This window comes from Cucurbita pepo, chromosome LG06 (genome assembly GCF_002806865.2).
Source record: "Cucurbita pepo subsp. pepo cultivar mu-cu-16 chromosome LG06, ASM280686v2, whole genome shotgun sequence".
Classification (NCBI taxonomy): domain Eukaryota; kingdom Viridiplantae; phylum Streptophyta; class Magnoliopsida; order Cucurbitales; family Cucurbitaceae; genus Cucurbita; species Cucurbita pepo.
Genome location: NC_036643.1, coordinates 3,790,909 through 3,810,626, shown reverse-complemented (window position 1 = coordinate 3,810,626; position 19,718 = coordinate 3,790,909). Strand labels below are relative to the sequence as shown.

At 39.1% G+C, this 19,718-nt stretch overlaps 2 protein-coding genes and 1 pseudogene across 3 annotated transcripts; 1 reads left to right on the top strand and 2 right to left on the bottom strand.

Annotated features, from left to right (window-relative positions):
• Nucleotides 1-221: 221 nt before the first annotated feature.
• On the top strand, nucleotides 222-2,570 carry LOC111797009 (annotated as a pseudogene).
• A 577-nt stretch (nucleotides 2,571-3,147) lies between these two features.
• Nucleotides 3,148-12,025, bottom strand: LOC111796468 (protein CELLULOSE SYNTHASE INTERACTIVE 3-like). Of its 2 annotated transcripts, none has more exons than XM_023679092.1 (8): nucleotides 11,872-12,025; nucleotides 11,418-11,628; nucleotides 10,895-10,993; nucleotides 7,619-10,679; nucleotides 4,674-7,218; nucleotides 4,119-4,573; nucleotides 3,923-4,039; nucleotides 3,148-3,570 (listed from the first exon to the last, which is right to left on the bottom strand). In XM_023679092.1, exons 3-8 carry the CDS (start codon nucleotides 10,954-10,956, stop codon nucleotides 3,406-3,408), a joined length of 6,405 nt encoding a protein of 2,134 aa, XP_023534860.1. In that variant the 5' UTR covers nucleotides 10,957-10,993; nucleotides 11,418-11,628; nucleotides 11,872-12,025; the 3' UTR covers nucleotides 3,148-3,405. The 2 variants fall into 2 exon arrangements, with proteins under 2 accessions (XP_023534860.1, XP_023534858.1); XM_023679090.1 differs by having other exon boundaries at nucleotides 11,424-11,628.
• Nucleotides 12,026-16,728: 4,703 nt separating this feature from the next.
• Nucleotides 16,729-18,228, bottom strand: LOC111797707 (NAC domain-containing protein 2-like). Its single transcript, XM_023680813.1, has 3 exons — nucleotides 18,016-18,228; nucleotides 17,658-17,932; nucleotides 16,729-17,543 (listed from the first exon to the last, which is right to left on the bottom strand). Exons 1-3 carry the CDS (start codon nucleotides 18,173-18,175, stop codon nucleotides 17,046-17,048), a joined length of 933 nt encoding a protein of 310 aa, XP_023536581.1. The 5' UTR covers nucleotides 18,176-18,228; the 3' UTR covers nucleotides 16,729-17,045.
• Between the last annotated feature and the right edge of the window lie 1,490 nt (nucleotides 18,229-19,718).

Genomic DNA, 19,718 nt, shown 5'->3' with positions numbered 1-19,718 from the left:
AAAAAATAGAGAGGGGTAATTTAGACAATTTAACTTACTTAAATTAGTTTTGAAGCGCAACTTTGTTCTCTCTTCGTTGTATTGGTTGTCCTTCGTCTCCGATTAAGGCGTCCAAGTCGTCTGCTCAATTCCTTCCTGACCTCTAAGCTCCAAAGGCTTCTCCCGTCCCTCTGGTGCAGATTCTTCGGGATCCGACCTCTCTCTCTCTATATATATATATCTATATGTATATATATATGCTCCATTTTGACAGTTCAAATCCGCCATTAATCTCCTCATTGCTCTGAGCTTTCTCATTTCTCGCCTCCGATTCCAGGCGGTAGGCGGTAGCAGCAAACGGAATCGAATTCAATGCGTATGTCCAATCTGTTTCCTGTTTTCGTTCTCTTTGCTGCTTCCGTCCTTTCCTTCTCCGGCAAGCTTTGCCTTGCTCAACGGAACCCATCGGTGATCAATCGTCCCAGTTCCTCGATCCTGTTTCCTGTCAAAGGAAATGTTTATCCTCTAGGGTTTGTGTTCTGTTTTCTTGCTTCATCTTTCATTTTCATTCTTATTCTCTCTCCCGCGTTATCTTTGGATCATTCATTCGTCATCATAGATTATTCAAATTTCCTCCATTATCTGCAGTCATTTCACGGCTTCTGTCAATGTTGGCAATCCGCCCAAGGTTTTTGATCTAGATATTGATACCGGAAGTGACGTCACTTGGGTCCAATGTGATGCTCCATGTACTGGTTGCACTCTGGTCAGTTTGATTGATGCAAATCAAATCGAGTTTTATTCAATTGTTTCTTTCTTCTCTTCTTATTTCGAAGACGAAATTGTTTCTAAATTGTAGCCTAATTTTGTGTTATTGATTACTTTTGTAGCCTCGCGATAAGCTCTATAAACCGCACAGTAACGTTGTGCGTTGTGGAGAACCATTATGTACCGCACTTTTCCACCAAGGCAAGCCCCCTTGCAGGAATCCAAATGATCAATGCGACTACCAAATCGAGTATGCTGACCATGGATCATCCATTGGTGTATTGGTCAAAGATCTTGTTCCCATGAAACTCGCTAATGGCACTGTCATAGCTCCTAATTTGGGCTTTGGGTTTGTATTCAACGACACACCCTGTTTTCTTTTCTTTGACATTGCTCATTCTTTTGGCAGTTCATGGCTTGGTTTCCCTTAATGTAGTAGGAAACTTGATACAAATCTTTCTTTCCTCTTATTCTCTTGTCTGCAGTTGTGGATATGATCAGCATAATGGCGGTTCACAACCCCCTCCTTCAACGGGTGGTGTTCTTGGGCTTGGAAACAGTAGAGGTACCTTGGCATCACAGATAAGCTCCCTCACTCATGTACGCAACGTAATCGGCCACTGCTACAGCAGCCATGGTGGAGGATTTCTATTCTTTGGAGGAGACCTTGTTCCATCTTCGGGGATATCATGGACGCCCATATTACACACTTCAGGAGGGTCAGTAAGAAGCCACCTTGAGCAATCAGATAACTTTTGGCATTCATCGTTGTGTAGTTCTCTTCTCTGAACTTGTATTTGATCTCATTCATTCTCAGGAGGTACTCATCTGGACCTGCCGATGTCTTCTTTGGTGGGAAAGCTGTTGGAATTAGAGGCCTTACCCTGACGTTTGACAGTGGAAGCTCCTACACTTACTTCAACTCCCAAGTTTATCGAGCGATACTCAACCTGGTAAGATGGGGACAAGAATTCTCTAATTTTCTACTTAATCTAAGGTTTGTACCGTAGCGACTAGAAAATTTAGGGTCAGTCACAAATTCTTTTTACAACGTATTGAATGAGATTAGAAACCAATAATCTAATCTGAAATGACATCCCCCAGTTGAAGAATGATCTGAAAGGACAACCTTTAAAAGATGCACCGGAAGAGAAGATCCTTCCAGTGTGCTGGAAAGGCTCAAAAGCTTTCAAATCAGTGGCAGATGTGAGAAGCTTTTTCAAGCCCCTGGCCTTGAGCTTCACAAACTCGCAGAATGTTCAGTTTCAAATGCCACCTGAATCTTATCTGATCGTCAGTGTGAGTTTCCCAAACATCTCATTTGTTTATCCATAGTTAACGGAATGAAACCATATGCTAGGAACAAAATATAAGAGACTTCTTACTTTTGCAGGAATTGGGTAAAGTTTGCTTGGGGATTTTGGATGGATCCCAAGTAGGATTGGGAAATGTTAACCTGATTGGAGGTAAGATACTGTTGGATCTCTACTTTCACATGCTTTCTTCCATCATTTCAGCTTCTTCTTACCCCTTTTTCCCACCCAAATCCATGAACAGATATCTCTTTTCTTGATAAAATTGTGGTCTATGACAACGAGAAACAGAAGATTGGTTGGACTCCAGCAAACTGCGGTAGACCTCGCAAGCAATGAAAGTATGTGATATTTATATTCCAAGGTGATTAATGGCCGGAGAAGTTGTCTCTCTACTCAAGAGAAAGAGATCAAGAATTAGGGGTTACAATAAGATATGATAAATGTAAATTCCCCCTATAATGATAAATAAATGAGAAGAAATTCAGGTGGTTGGTTCAAACATCCAAATTTCAGAATGTTGTTTTGGTTGAGTTTACAAATGAAAGATAGAAATGGAGTAAAAGGAAATAGCTATAAATTACAAACAAAAAAAAAAAAAAATTTAAAATTGGTTCACTTACTACTGATACAATTATTTATTTGGAGTTTTAATAAATTGAGAAAAGGTCAAAACTTTGATGATTTAATCATTACATTTCCATATGGGGCCTCCTCATGGCATCTAGAACCACCGTGATCCCTATCCTATCTATCCCGACTAAGTTCCACAACAAGCGCAACCCTCGTGTTTAGTTGTCAACCGTTGAGGTTGGAACCCTGAGCAGACTACGATGATAAGTTGGAGGAAGGTGAGGATGACGTCAAGTCATCATACCCCTTATGCCCAAGGCAACACACATGCTACAATGGCCGGGACAAAGGGTCGAAGAATTACACGGAAATTAGAAAAATTGAAGGATGCATGGGAAAGCTGAAACCATTTTCATTTTTGACATAATGTAATGTAGTTTCTTAATGTAATGTAGTTTCTTAATGTAATGTAGTTTCTTTGTAATTGTAGCATTCTTTCTATAGACTAAAAGACTGTACAACAAAACTCTTTTAAGTGGGAATCCATCCTTCCTTCCTTCCTTCCTTCTCCACACAATTCCTCAGGAGATTTAAGAAAATATAATTTACACTTTGCATTTTAAGGTCCTCTCTTTTTCTTCTCTCATGCTCTACAAAATTGAAACTTCCATATCACATTTCCATTAATAATAATTACAATCACAAACTTACCTCTTCACCTCTCATTATGCTCGAATTTCTACGGCTTATAGTGTAGTGTACTAATGTGACGTCATAGTTCTTCTCCATCTGATATTCTGTTTGACCATATTATTTCGATTTCGAGCGTTCGAGAAGAACCATCTTTGTCTCCATCGTGATTTAGGCTGAATAATCCACTGTACAATCCCTCCGTTACGACTTTGTCGATCTGGATCGTCACTCTTCCTAGAGTAGACTGCAAAAGACCCCAACATTCTCAAATTAGAACAAAGGTTATCAAAGGTTGTGTTGTTGTTTTAAGATGGTGCCTATTGGTTATGACATTGTGAGCAACAATTAAACAGAGCCCAATCAATTCAAATTATTCTTTTACGTCCCATAGGTGAAAATCGAAGAACTGTTTATCATTAGCAAGGCAGGACTAGCATCAAAAAGGTAAAAAAAAGATCAAAAGAAATCAATGAACGTTCAAAACGGTATTAAAACCGATGAGCGTAGGTGCGAAAAGGTAGGGAAGGGGCAACAACTCGGCTACATAGGAAAGTTTAGATGAACTAAAATGTGCACTTGATGAAATAAATAATTACCTTCCCAAAAGTGCTTTTGCTCTTGCAGATGATGTGCAACTTTTGCCCCTTTGGAGGCACATCAAACGCCCAAGTAAATCCTTCTTTCCATTCAGGAGATGTACTGTGGCTAACAACCTGACCATGGCCCAGAAATCAACTTCAGCTAAACGCCACAAATCACAAGAGAAAATTATGTAAATTCTAGTTTACTTACCTTTGTTTGTCGAGGAGGACCGTTCCCGATAGACAATCGACAGAACGCATTTGTACTTCCCATCGTCTGTTTTAGATTGTTCCCTCGCTTAATAATAACAGTCAGACAACCTGGTAAGCAATGTAAAAGGCTATCTGCTCTGTCATGAAAACTAGGAGGGCAGGTTTTCATCAGCATTTGCAGTATGGGAATGGCCTCAGCTGCAATCATAGCTTGAGACTTTGCAATGTCAATTGGCATGGTCGACCAGGAATGCTTTAGCAAACATAAGGCATCCAACACGGTTTCCTGAGCTGCCTCGTTACCGGATTTTAGAGCTCCGATCAGATGAGGTATGGATAGAGTAGCAGCTTCAGAAGTATGGAGTTTAGGAAAGTTGGTGAATATCACATTCAAGGTTCTTAAAACCTCTTCATTGATAGTTGCAGTAGACCACAATTCCCTCTCTAGCGCAGCTGCATGATAAAATATTCAAAGCAACTCATTTTCATATTTAGAAGCCAAAGGTGAGCATAAAAAAAATAAAGAGATTCAACTCTTCCATGCATAAACTACCTGTCAAAGATCTGATGAGCTCATTTGATACATATTCCTGTAATGTATGATTCGAAAACAAGAACTTTATCAACAATGCTGCCTGACCAGAAATTTCTGGGCTTGGAGACAAAAGAAGCTCCTGAACAACCAATATTCCGCCCGCTTCAGCGACTGCTCGCCTATTTGTTCTACTGTGCATGACAAAATTTTGCAAAGCACAAATAGCCACCATTTTCATTTCTTCTGTTGCTTCATCTTCAAGCAAACTTATCAATGCACGACAAGCAGAAACCGAATCACTGGCTCTTGCATGTCCTGCATGCTGTGACAGATCTCCCAGAGCTAAAGTTGCGAGAAGCTTACCGGGCTGCGATCTGGTCAGTGGATCTAATAAATACTGTGATAAGGGTGCTATTGCATACTTGGAAACCTTCATCTCTCGCACCCTGACATTATTAAATAGAGTTTCAAGTAACCTTCCAGATGCTTCTTCACATTGGTGAGATCTTAGAAGGTCCACCAAGGCATCTATAGCACCAGCTTCCGCCATCTGTTCAGCGCTTAACGTATCATTACTTTCGTGATTAACTAAAGCACTGAGAGCGACCGTGATTGTGCTCTCTACAGTTGAATGCAACATTTTCACGAGAACAACCACAGGAACTTTATAATAGTATTTAGCGTTGAATCGTAATATGTTTGACAAAACCATGGCTGCTGATTCCCAGAGAGCATGAGGAGGCTGAGGGTCCTCTTGTATAATAACTTTCGAAAGCTCGAAAATACCTCCAGCATCAGCAACAGACTTGGGCCAGCTAGTGGATATTTTTTCCAATGCCTTTATAGCTGTTTGCTGTAGATTCAATATTCCAATCCCAGCAAGCTGTACAAGTGGCACAACTGCATTTTTAGTCGTAATATCTTGCTGGAAATGCTCTTGTGCAAGAAGATGAGATAATAACTCGGTGCCAAGCTGCTGGACAGCACGAGACGGTGACTCGAGAAATGAAATCAGAGGCTCAATAACTTGGCTAGGAGTAAGTTTTAGAGTCACAAGGCTTTGCGGCTTCTCCAAGATATTTACGAGAGCTTGTAAGGCACTGTGCTGCCCCCACAAATTAAAATCTGGACGAAGCAAAACCAAAAATAGAGGTTCCACTATTTTTGCAGCATCTGAACTCCTAGCAATTGCATTACTATTTGTTAAAATGCGAAACAGTTCAGCCACTGAGGAGCATAATGAACTAGGTGCATCTGGAAGTAACTCGAGGCAATTATCAATGACCCCAACCTTAACCATATCCATTTTGAGTTGAGTCCGATCTTTTCCCAACTTTATGAGAGAGCAGATGCTAGCTTCAACCAATCTATAGTTTGTTCCAGATACCAAACTAACAAGGAGGTCCACAATATCATAGGGTAAAGTGAGCTCTACTTGTTGTTCATCATCCAACAATCTTTCAAGTGCACATACCCCAGACTCGACTGCTGCACTTGAATCTGACTGCATCAGCAATAAGAGTGGTTGTATGCATTCAGAGACAATTGGATTTGTTCTTACTTTAATGTTACTGAACAGAATAAAACATAGTTCTGCAGCATTCGTCTTCAGCTCCAAGGATGACGACAATGTTAAAATTTTGCATAAACTGTCGAGCGGTGATCCTTCCACATCATTCAAGAAATCTGCTTTTGAAGAATATCCAGATGTCAATCTAAGTAATGCAGCAAGAGCAGCACCTTGCTCACTTTCTGATGTGGCATTGAGCATGTCCACTAATGGATGGAAAGCCTGCTTGGCTAGCTCAGAATCTCTAATACTCTCACAATCAAAAAGTTCAAAAAGGGCCCTTGCAGCACTGAATCTTGCACCTCTTGACCCCAGACGTAGGACAGCTATAAGTTGATTCAAGGAACTTGCCGATGCCTCATAACGAATAAGATCAGGGTTGCTAAATAAAATTCTCAATAGATCAGATATTATGGCCTCTGTTGAGTCTTGAGGACTCAAAGACAGGTACTTTGTCAAAGCATCTACAGCTCCAGCTTCAGCCATCATTAATTTATTTGCATCACTTCCATCAGCGATACACGTCAAGAGCTGAACAGCAACAGGAGGAGCACCGGGTCTATCTGGTAATGGTCTCAAAAGATCAACTAGAAGAGGTATAGTTTTGCGTGCAGTTGACCCAATTCTAACTTCTTCAATTTCAAATAGACGCTCAAGAACAACTTGATCTGGTTTCCGTGTCAAAGAAAACTCATCTGCCAAAGCAACAAGGTTTGGCATATCCGACTCCACAAACCCAATCAGAGAAATTAACCCAACAATTGCACCAGAATTTGCAATGGCAAGATTTACTCCTTTGCTACCGTTACAAACAAGACTGGCTATTGCCTGTGCAGCAAAGAATTTATCATTCACCTCCTCAGATCTTACCAGAAAGGCAAGTGAAGGTATGATACTCATGGTTGCAGGAGATGAGGCAACACTCGCATCTTGGAACAAGATAGCGAGGAGCAGGGCACTGATCCATATACCCTCCATATCCTCCAATTCTGCCTGTTACAATGACACCACATATCATATCTATAAGAATTCAGTTTAAAAGGAAAATCATAGCAGCAAGACATTTCATGATAAGTACGTGCACCATTCAGGCTTTGATAAAAGCAGACGTCCCATCACCATTCTCCAGCAGATTTCAATATTCACTGCATACCCTAGCAATGCTAATTTTGTTCAAAAGATGTTCACTTTAAGTTGTTATTCTTACTCCATAAGAGGTGATGGAACGGAAAGTGGCAAAAACTATTTACGAGGAAAGACATTTCCATTTCCTCGTAAATAGTTTTTGCCACTTTCTTTTGGTTTGAAAGAACAAATAAGTTTAGATTTGATGTAATTGAAATAAAGAATGATTCTAAGGGGAGTGGACAAGAAAAGTTAACAAACTACTTGCCTGTGAATTTGAAGTATAGGTACCAAGTTTGTCAGACAGGGCCTCAAGTCCTCCAGCTTCCATAACAGCGACCTTGTTCTCCACATTAAAAGAAGCAATTATTGACAACAACCAGAGGGCAATAGTCCCTCCCATGACTGTGGCTGGATCAGGAGCATCAAACCTATCTCCATCTAGGAAAGTACTTCGTTTCATAAAACCTCTAGGGGTCCTAAGTTTAACGTCTGGAGAGGAATAAGTAGAATTTTGCTTGATCAAATCCACTAAGGCATGTATAAGCAGTTGCAGACATCCAAACGAGTCAAGCGCTCCCACCGACTGCTGTTTGTGCTCCTTCATAGCACAAATAAGTAATGCAGCCCCTCCTGACTTTACTTCTGGACTAGAAGAGGTTATTATTTTACTAGCAAGAGAGTCGAGTGATTTTGATCTAGCAACTAACATATCACCTAAAATAACAGGTTGGTCTCCACACATTCTTGACAAAATTTCTATCACCTTCTCCTGCAGTGAAGATGGTCCCTCAGCAAGACAGTACACAAGTGGTTCCAAGCTGGAAGGATCCTCAGCAAGGGCAGACCAGGGTGCATAAGACAAGCTAGTTCCTAGCTTGGTCCTAACTAAGAGTGCAATGACTTCTAAAGCATCTGCAACATTATTCCCATCCAGATCCATAAACCTTAAGTAATCAACTAGAGTAAGGACAATGAAACGACACTGGGTTTCGCTTGCGAACACTTCACCAGGTGGAAAATGGCCCAACAGTTGATGAAGGGCTTGAGCTGCACTCTTCTTACCAACTGGAGTTCCTTCTCCCAGGACTCTCGTTAGAGCTGAGACAACATCTTCTCCTAGAGCTTCTGCAGCTATTTGAGGATCAGACAGAAGATTGGCCAGGGCAGCAACTGCAGTTTCAGCAGCATCAACAGAAGATGTTTTAGCCAACTTAATCAGGGGCTTGACGTCCCCTTCAGCAATATGGCACATCTTATTCATTGCTTTTGTCTTGCTGGGCCTAGAGAGGGCAGCCAATGCCCGAGCTGATTGAGTGGCAACTTGAGTATTGCTGGCCAAGAGCTTCATGCAAGGGTTTACAATCTCATCAGTTGCAAGACTATCGGAAATATCTGGCCTTGTGCTAAATAAGTCTGCTAGAACAGAAGCAGCATGGGCTTGAGTTTCTTCATTTGATGAGTTAAGAACTTGAACAAGTGTTCTCAGTCCTTTATTAGCTGCAGAACCTGTGTGAAAAAAATCCTCATATGACGCCATAGTAAGCACGTGACCTAAAACTTGAATTATATTAGCCTTATCTTTTGGAGAATCTCCTAAGAGCATAGCTAGTAGCTGATTTATAGTAGCAGAATCAGCAGTTTGGACAAGTTTTAAAAGTGCCATAGCAGACGCTTCCTGGCCCCTTGATCCACCACTTTTTAAGAGCCACAAAAATGCTGGGATGGCACCGGCACTTTCAACACAGGCTCGAATATCTTCACTGTGACAGCACAAATTCCACAGAATATGAGCTGCATCCTCCCTTGCCTTGTGGGAACCTGTCTCTAATAATTGAACCAATGGAGGAATTCCACCAGCAGCAGTGATAGCCCACTTGCTGTCATCTACCTGGTCAGTCAAGATTTCCAGCAACTGAACAGCATACTCCTGATGTTGCTCACTTGATAACCCCAATAATGATATAAGTAACTGAACTCCTTCTCTCTTGCCAATGGCTTCCCAGATGCCAACCCCATTGCAGCATAAGCTAGTCAGAGAGGGTATTAGGTACTCTTGTACATCAGGAGCAGCGGTGGTTACAAGTCCAATAAGCACCTTTTTGGTTTCTGCATGATTTAGACATTCTGAGAAATATATGTTACCGTATAGACTAGCCATAGCTTCAAGGACACGCTCCTGAACTAACTTATTATCCTGAGCCTTCAGTAGCATTACAAGAATATCTTCTATCTTGGTAGCATTAAAGGGCTCCTCATCACGGGACTTCTCGAAAACCACTAGAGTGTATGCAAGTGCTCCAACTATATCAGCAATTGGTGCATAAAGGCGAGGGGACAGTGAAAGTTCTCCTAGATAAAGTATTAATGCAGACATCCCACCACAAAGATTGGCCAGTGCTCGTGTTGCATGCTCTGGCAGAGACTGACCATGCTTACCCTGCATACACTCTTTAGAAGGGGCAACTATAGCCCTAATAAGTACTGGAATCCCTTCCTCACCCACAATTGCTTTTTTGGCCTCAGTTGATTTTGATGAGAGAGCCTCCAGTGCATCAGCAGCACTTGCGCGGACAGAAATATCATTTTTCTTACTTACAAGCCCAAGCAAAGCTTTCACGGCACCAGATTCTATAACCTTATCTACGCTATCACTGAAAGCCAAGATTAGGCGTGCTAGGAGAGAAGCTGCATTTGACTGAACTGCAGCACTGTCAGAAGAGAGAAGATCAACAATGATGTCCACTCCCCCAGCCTCAAGTGTGGCTTTCCAATAACCGTCCTTGTCTCCGCAAAGATTTCTCAAAGATCCAGTAACGAATCCCTCTACAACTTTGTCCTGCCTATTGTTTGGATTTAGTTGGTCCCATAATGTGGGTATCACACCTTCTGTGACAAATATCTTCATACCAACACGATCATTCAAAAGCCCACTTGAAGAAACTTCATAGATCGCCTCAGCTGCAGCCTTACTAGCCTCAACCGATTCAGATTTCAAGAGTGAGAGCAATGGTGGGATGCATCCACCAAGAAGCACTTTCAAGCGTAGTTCGTCATCTTTGCATAGAATGGTTAAAGTTCTAGCAACATTAACTTTCGCTACAGAAGACCCACTTCTGAGGACATTGATGAACAAAGGCATAGCTTGAGAATGAGAACCAATAAGTGTTCTAGCATCCTTTTGTGTTCTAGCAATTCCAAGAAGGCGTGCTGTAATAAGTTCTTTCTCGTTTGATGAAGACATATTTGCATGAAGTTGCTCAATGAGCTGAGCAACAGTGGCCATTGTAGTTTCTGGATCATCCATACTTGCTGCTCCATTATTTTCCCTGATAATTGGAATTCATCCACGTTCAGTATCTAAGAACCATAAGGCTCCTTTTAACAAGAACAAAATACATTTTACCAGTAGTTGATAATTAGCACGTGCCTATAGTCTAGTGAACTATGAACATTGCGTTAATCTATTGCCATATTTTTCATTAATAAGCCCAACCAACTGTAACAAACAAGGAGAGAGGATAAGGGAAGAAACGAAACTTACCGAGGGCTAGAAGTAGACGGTGATAGGGACTCAATTTTTCCTGTAACGGGGGACTTCGACATTTCATGAATTCACTGCCTCAGCTTTCACCCTGCTCACCTGCAAGTTGAAGGCATAAAACCTCAAAACTCCTCAACTTATTTCATACAAATCAGTGATAAACTCATCAACGAGTTACAAATCTCTAACAGAAATAACTCAAAATCCAAATCCCAAAACATCATAAGACACACATGCACACAGGGTTAGAGATCAAAAATGTTGCTCTTCTGTAGATCCCAAATCCAGAAATGTAAAAAGATTTTCAATGTTTGATCTTCCTATTGCAGAAGGCTGCATCATACGTCCCAAAATGGCTCTTTCATAGCCAAGATTAACAATCTTGAAGGTCAGCAAGTTCAGATCCATAATTAGGCCATATAAACATCTCGACCTTACAAGTAGAACTTCAGCTCAATAGCAATAAAAAAAATTGCAGAACGATTTAACAAACAAAACAATAAGAAAACCCAAATGAACGAACTCGAACCAAGTAGTCGAATAAGCAGATGCCCAAAAACCTCCCCCTTCCACAACACGTCCTCGGCCGCTTCTTCCGACTCAGAAGCATCAAAACCTCAATTATCACATTACTCAATTCAAATCCATCTCCAAACAGCCCTCCAAAATCCAAAAAGCAGCAACCTCACTTGAATGTAATAATTCACCGACAAACCAAGACCACAGTGAACCCACTGCAAAACAGCAGCCACAGCAAACAGATCAAAGCCGAATCAGTAAAAGATCTCCCAATTCCAGTAACACAATTGCTTAAAAAAAACAAAAAGAAGAAGAAATTAAGCAAATTAAAGATTAAAAAAACAAAAAAATGAATAAAATAAAGTACGGAGATCGGATCAGAGGCAGCGTCACAGAATCTAGGGCAAGAAAAACGTCATTTTCGAAGTGCAAAACGAATTCGGAAATTGAAAATGTACCTCAATCTGGAGCTACTGATGAACTGGGAATTGGCTCTCTGAGTAAGACCCGAATCAAAAAGGAAAAAAAAAAAACGGCAGCCCGAGAGAAATAAAGAGAGAGAGAGAGAGAGAGAAGCAGCCTCACAGTCTCTCAGTCTTTTCGCTTCCACTCCTCCATGTGTCTATGTGTGCAGTTTTTTTCTTTTCTTTTTCTTTTTCTTTTTTAATTTTAAATTCTAATTTTAATTATGGAAAAATAAATAAATAAATAAATGGAATTGTCATAAAAGCGCGGGTGATTGGAAATCGGTTGGAAGAGTGGAAATGCTGCCCCCACTTCCCTCTTTTTTTTTTTAATTATTTTTTATCTAATAATTTTATTATAGGGTCAAAATATATATATATATATATATATATTATTATTAATTGGTAGAAATAAATTTAAATATTAATTTTTTAAAATATTTATAATGTTCGCCAATTAAATTAAACAATATTTGATAGTGGTGGGAGTTATAGGGTATCAGAGCCAGATTTCGATCCTAGGACCTCCACAGGTTATGGACCCACCATGCTTCCGCTGCACCACTCTAATTTGTTAAAAATTAAATATTCCTTATAAGGATGTGAAAACTTCTCAGCCGTGTTTTAAGAGTGTTAAATATGTACTTTGTTCGAAAGTTTCAGAGAAAGAGTCGAGCATCTATTAAGGGGAGACTGTTTAAGAGCTCCATAGGCCTTACGGGAGGCTCTATGGTGTACTTTGTTCGAGAGGAGGATTATTGAAATGAGTAGTCCCATAATGGCTAATTAATAAGAAGATCATAGCTTTATAAATAAATAACACTATCTCCATTGAAAGCTACGAGAGTTTATGCTGACAATATCATATCATACCATTATGAATGGTCGTGGTTCTTGGGTATTTTATAGTTTTAAATTGGGTAAGAAAATATAATTAAAAAAATTAATTAATTAGAGAAATTAAGAGAATAATTACAAGATGGAATGCGAGGGAGCGTTTAAATTATTAGCTTTGCAAGTAATAATGTTATATTAATTGCCCAATTGACAATTAATTAATTACATTAATTATTCCATTTCACCAATAATTATTAAAAAAAAAAAAAAAAAAAAAAAAACACTTTGCTTGATAATTAATTTAATCACTATATTATTATTTTATTACCTCACAAAAGGGACTTTTAATATTGCATTGAGACCCCCAAAGAATGGTGATATTACTTTGCAACCATAATAATTTTATGGCCAAACAAAGACTTATATGGTGACAATAAAATCAAGAATTAAGAGGGGAAATCATTGATATGAACCACCCATGTGGTCAAGATCTAGCGGACCCTAAACAGATACCATCGTTATGTAAACCAAAACCATTAAACTTTTGAATTTGCACGATGAAGGGCTCCGATTGAACCTGCTGCTAGCCCGTTACGTATCTCGCAATCTATCTTCATGGGGCTCAATGTCATCGCTGGCACCCTGCCTAGTGTCTGACTCTAATACCATTTGTAATAACTTCAGCCCACTGTTAGAAGTTATTTTGTAACACCCCAGATCCACTGTTAGTAGTTATTCTGTTGGTGTCTGGCTCTAATACCATTTGCAATCAATGTGGGACATCATAATCCACCCCCCCCCTCTCGAGGCCCTCACTAGTACTATTTCCTTCCTCCAATCGATGTAGGACCGCCCCCAAATCCACCCCCCATTGGAACCCAGCGTTCTTACTGGCACACCGCCTCGTGTTTACTCCCCCCCTTCGGGGAACAGCGAAAAGGCTGGCACATCGTCCAGTGTCTGGCTCTGATACCATTTGTAATGGCTCAAATCCACAGCTAGCAGATATTGTCCTCTTTGGGCTTCCCCTCAAGGCTTTAAAACGTGTATGCTAGGGGAAGGTTTCCACACCCTTATAAATGGTGGTTTGTTCTCCTACCCAACCAATGTGAGACATCACAACCCTCCTCAGGGGCTCAGCGTCATCGCTGGCACACCGTCCGGTGTCTGACTCTAATACCATTTGTAACCACTCTAACCCAGTAGACATTCTCTACTTTAGTCCATGTATCACAGTCAGTCTCATAGTTTTAAAACGTGTATCTTAGGGGGACATTCTACACCCTTATAAGAAATGTTTTGTTCCTCTCTCCAACCAACGTGGGATCTCACCGGTACAGTTAAAAAAATTCAACGATCTATTATTCAGCATATTATTGAATTTAATAAAACGACCAATTAAACAAATGATCACAAAATTTAAAAGTCGGAGGACTAACTTGTAATTTAATCAAGAATCATTTATCTACGAATCAATGTTAAAATTAGCACAAATTAATTGGTTTATGGAAATTTAATTAGCTCCTAATTATAGTTAGGCAGCATAGTTAATCTACAATAAATTGAGTGCAATATTAGTTTATAAATATTTCCTAAAAATAATTTAATAATTAAAAATTAATAATAAGACATAAGTTAAAGATGTGAATGAACAAATATAACCGTTATTTTATTTTATTTTTTGGATCACGGAAACTGAATTAACATTCTGAATCTTTGAGAATCCCATAGCACGTGTCAATGTTGGACAATCATCCACCTTAATAAATTTATTCTCTAAATATTAAATTAATAAATAATAAAATAAATATAAATACCCCTCCTTTTCAACATTTTCATTATTTATTTATTTATTTTAGTATTTTCTTCTAAATTTTGAAAAATTAAAAATTTGGTTCGAGTCCTAGGGTCGAGTCGGACTGATCCAAAATACAGAATTTACAACCTGATCCAATCCATTCATCTATTCTCGGGTTTTCAGTATATGTCAAGTTAATAATTAAAATTGTATAAGATTGAAATGTGAGATGAATAATGGTTTTACTTTGAGCATGATCATTCCCTAAATTAGTCGATGTGGGACTTTCATCCAACACCTCCCCTAAAATAAAGTACATCTCCGATACCATGTTAGGAATCACGACTCTCTACAATAGTATGATATTGTCCACTTTAAACATGAGCTCTCATTCATTACTTTGCTTTGGGATTCCCCCAATCGGCCTCATACAATGGAACTCATGGTCATTCCCTAAATTAGCCGATGTGGGACTTTCATCTAACACCTGAACAAAGTACACCTCCCCTTAATTGAGGCTCGACTCCTTTTCTTTTGGAGTCATTTGTTCGACATTTGGCTAAGTTTAGGGCATGACTCTGATACCATGTTAGATGAACAAGACTCTCCACAATGGTATGATATTGTCCACTTTGAGCATAAGCACTCATGACTTTGTTTTGGGCTTCCTCAAAATGCCTCATACATGCAGATAGTATTCCTTGATTATAAACTCATGATCGTTCCCTAAATTAGCCGATGTGGGACTTTCATCCAACACCTCCCCTCGAATAAAGTACGTCTCCCTGATACCATGTTAGGAATCACGACTCCTTTGTTCGACATTTGAGGATTCAATTTAGGGCATGACTCTGATACCATGTTAGGAACCACGACTCTTCACAATTGTATGATATTGTCGACTTTAGGCGTAAACTCTCAGAGATCCTAAATTAGCCGATGTGGGACTTTCATCCAACACCTCCCTTTGAACAAAGTACGTCTCCCCTTAATCGAGCCTCAACTCCTTTTATTTTGGAGTCATTTGTTCGACATTTGGCTAAGTTTAAGGTATGACTTTGATACCATGTTAGATGAACACGACACTCCACAATGGTACGATATTGTCTAGCATAAGCTCTCATGACTTTACTTTGGGCTTCCCTCAAAATGTCTCATACCAGTCCAGAGAGTATTCTTTGATTATAAACTCATAATCATTCACTAAATTAACGGACGTGGAACTTTCATCCACCATTAAAAATGCAATTTTTTTTTTTCTCCCTTGAATTTAATTTTTTAAAATTATGATAATAAAGAAGGGTAAGAAACAAAAGGGAATGAAGCAAAATGGAGAAAAATAATGAGAAGAAACCAAACACAGGGAGAGAAGAAGGGCCCTTTCATTTTCACAAGGGATGTCCTGTCGTGTGTTTGAAAACATTGTGGGGCCCATGTCATGCAAAACGGCATCGTTTCTCTCTCGACTGCGACAATTCGGAATTCCCTGAACCATACATCTTTCCATGTTTTCCTTTTTGTTTTTTTTTTTTGTTTTAAATAGAAAAATAACAAGATAAGTATTAATAATTCATATAATATTTAATTTGGGTTTAAATCTGTTTAATATTTTAACTTCCAAAATATCTAAATTTTTTAAAAAATAATAATTTTAATTTTTAAACACTCGACTCTCCGAGTTCATATATGTAATAACCTAACTTTTAAGAGTCGGTTCAAAGGGAGCCCTCTGAAAATAGAAGGGCCTCCGTGGTATAAAATATCAATTGAAACTCCCTCCCCGATCCCACGAAGATCGCCACGTCTTGTCCAGTCTAGGACAATATCTTCCAGGCGTACGTGAGAATCGCTCGGTTGTCAATACATATAATTTTTTTGATTTCGAACATGCCTTCCTTACTTCAGTCTTTTAGTCTATCCGTCGTCTTCTTCTTAACCACTACCATATAACGACCAAAATGGACATTTTAAAAGTTCGAGGACTAAAATATCTTCCTCAAACAAGGGCTTTTTGGGCCTATAACGTATTGGGCTGTTTGGGCCTATAACGTATTGGGCCTTTTGGGCCCATTCGCACCGATAATGCAATGCATTAAATGGGCCTTTATATTCAAAATTATTTCAAAGCTAAATTTTTTTAAAAACTAAATATATAATTTAACATTTTAAGAAAATAATTAGATTTTCTGGAATTTGTACAGCTTACAAGATTGTCCTTTTATGTAAATTCACACACAAATTAGAATATTATTAATATTTAATTTCGAGAACAAAAACATAAATATTGTAAGCAAATATGTACATTGACAACACACGTGCTAAACTCGCTCATCGCTTCGTTACAACTCGGTTCAAAAGTCCGGCGCCACCGTCGCCAGTGCCGCCGCTTCTGCCGCCAAGTAGGCGGATTTAGATCTCATCGTCACGGCGACACTCTGTATGCAATCATTCGACGGCGGCTCTGTCATCGACCGATGATAAGCTTTCGAAGCCGGAATCCGGCGTTTAATCAATTCAATTCGACATGTCGAATTCAAAACGGCTTCTGAAGGTACATGAACATATCCTGCAATGGCGACATCTGATTTAATGTCGGAAATTGAGCACAGAAGGCACTCTCCATCGAAGCGTCCATGTAATTGTACGGAAATACAGAGTACTCGTCTTTCAATCTCGGTTGGCTCTGAACCTCGCACGTGAACTCCGACGACACCACTTGTTCCGAACAGCTCGAGTCGGCGTGAAGACGAGGAATTGAATCGGACGCTTCGAAATACATAAAATCGTTCACTACACCGGACGATGGCGGAGCCTGCGACGGCGATGGCGACGGTATTCGGCCGGAAACTGCTCCGTCGTTTAGAATTTCTGGCTTCTCCTCCTGATCCTCGTTTTCTATATATCCGATTGTGTTCATTTCCGGCCGATTAATAGAAACGTGGTGCTGCTGCGGCGGCGGTGACGGCGGCGGCGGCTGCTTCTCGATCACGCCTTTTTTGTTGTATATGCGGCAGAGTACCCAATCGTCAAGCTGCAAAATCAGAATAAAATATTTAATTAATTTTAATTTTATTTTCTTCAAATTATTTTGTAATTAAATATCTATTTCTTATAATTATTAATTAAAAAAAGTCATGAAAAATACCCTTAGACTATTCTTCTTGCAAGCCGACCGGTCCACGTGAGCGAGCCGGTACTCGTGCATGATCCAATTGGTTTTCTCACCCTTGGGAGCTTTCCCAGCGTAAAACACCAAAGCCTTCTTAATCCCGATCGTCTTCGGCCGGCCAATCGGTTTATCAGCTCCGGTCGCCTTCCAGTATCCACTCCCAGCCGACCGGTTCGGCCTTGAACCGTTCGGATACTTCCGGTCCCTCGGTGAAAAGAAATACCACTCTTTCTCTCCGTGTAAAGCTTTTCCTGTAATAATAATAATCGCCGATGAATTCCGATCTCAAAGCCGATGAATACGAACTAATTTCATTTAAATTTTAAAAAATTACCAGGCAAGTCCCACGGGTTGTATTTATAAAGATCAATTTCAGCAATAATCGGCACAGTAATCGGCTGCGACGCACATTTACGGCACAAGTAATGCGTCACAAGCTCGTCGTCCGTTGGATGAAACCTAAACCCCGGCGGCAACTGCAAATCAACGGCCATGATTTCTTCTCTCTTCTTCGATTTCTTTCAGAGCTATTTCCTCTCCGACTCTTGAAACTCGCAACGCAGGAGAAAGAGGCGAGTTTTATAGACTAAAAAACGGACACGTGGATTATTCAGGACGGAGTTTCTAGAAGACACGTGGGCGGTAAAAACCTCCCGTGGTCCAATGCGCGACACGTGGCAAATTAAAAAGTGGAGCGCATGCGTGGCAGTGGTGTTGGGGGGAATGATTTGGTCATTACTTACGAAATGTGTTTTGGACTGTAGTGGCTGTTACGTCATCCGGATCGGGTCTTTTTGGGACCGCTTTTGTGAGTTCGGCACGATTACGAAAAGATCACGAGTTAAGTCGGCCGATTTTTTTAACGGTGGATAGAGACGACACGCCAGCCTTGATTTCCACGTGTTCAATTTCGGTCGGATAAGATTTATCCAAACCATTTTAATTATTTGGGTAGGTGTCAATTTACTTCAAAATTTATGATATACCTAAATATATTTAGATTTTTTTAAAAAAATTTATTCATTAAAAATATATAAGTGATTATTATCACAATACTAGCGAAAATATATAACTAATATTGGTCTTGCCATTTTTTAAATTATTATTTTTCTTTATTTAAAGAAAAAATGAATTAAAATGTTAAAAAAAATTAAATGATTATATTTTAGTATATATAGTTTAATTTTATATAAATTAATTAAAAATGACAATATATTTTTTATTGAATAAAGATATCATTAATATTTTTAGGAAATTCAAAAAATGCTATATTATTTATTTTTTAAAAAATAAAATAGGATTTATTGAAAATATAGTAACTAAATTTTAATATATAAAAATAGAAAGAATAGAATATATGGTTTTTGTGAATTTTATTTGAAAATATTAAATGTTTATTACTAATTTATTTATTTATTTTAATTACACACGACAAAAACCTTTTGGACTAAATACTAAAAATAGAAACAAAATTTTAAAAAAACGCGTGAAATTCAGAGCGCTTTCGGTGGCCGTTAGATGAATTACAAACACAGACCAATGAAATCACGACACGTCACCTACTTTTTTCGAAGATTACCAAGTGGTGGTCACGAATGCTAAATCAACGACGAGATAATGCGAATCTCTTTATTCACTTCCACGTGATCGACACGTGGCCTATGACGAGGATGACGGTGACCTGCATAATCTGCCGTGACAGTGATTCTAATACCAAAACCGTCTGTCGTTTACCTACTTGAACTGCAATTCTGCCGCAATCGTGGCAGGATCTCATTGGTCTGTGACATTAAAATAAATAGAAAGGACTGACAAACCGTACAAGCTGAAATGACTTGTCACAGTAGGTAGGTGCACGTTGATATCACTTGGAGGTTATTTAATTAATTTTTAAATTATAAATAATTGATGACGCACCCAACCATGGGATTATATTATATTTTAGGATATTATATGATATTTTATTAAGTCAAGTAATTAATAATTATGAGAATATCGTTTTTGTCATTTTTATTAAAAGTAAAAAATAAAAATTAA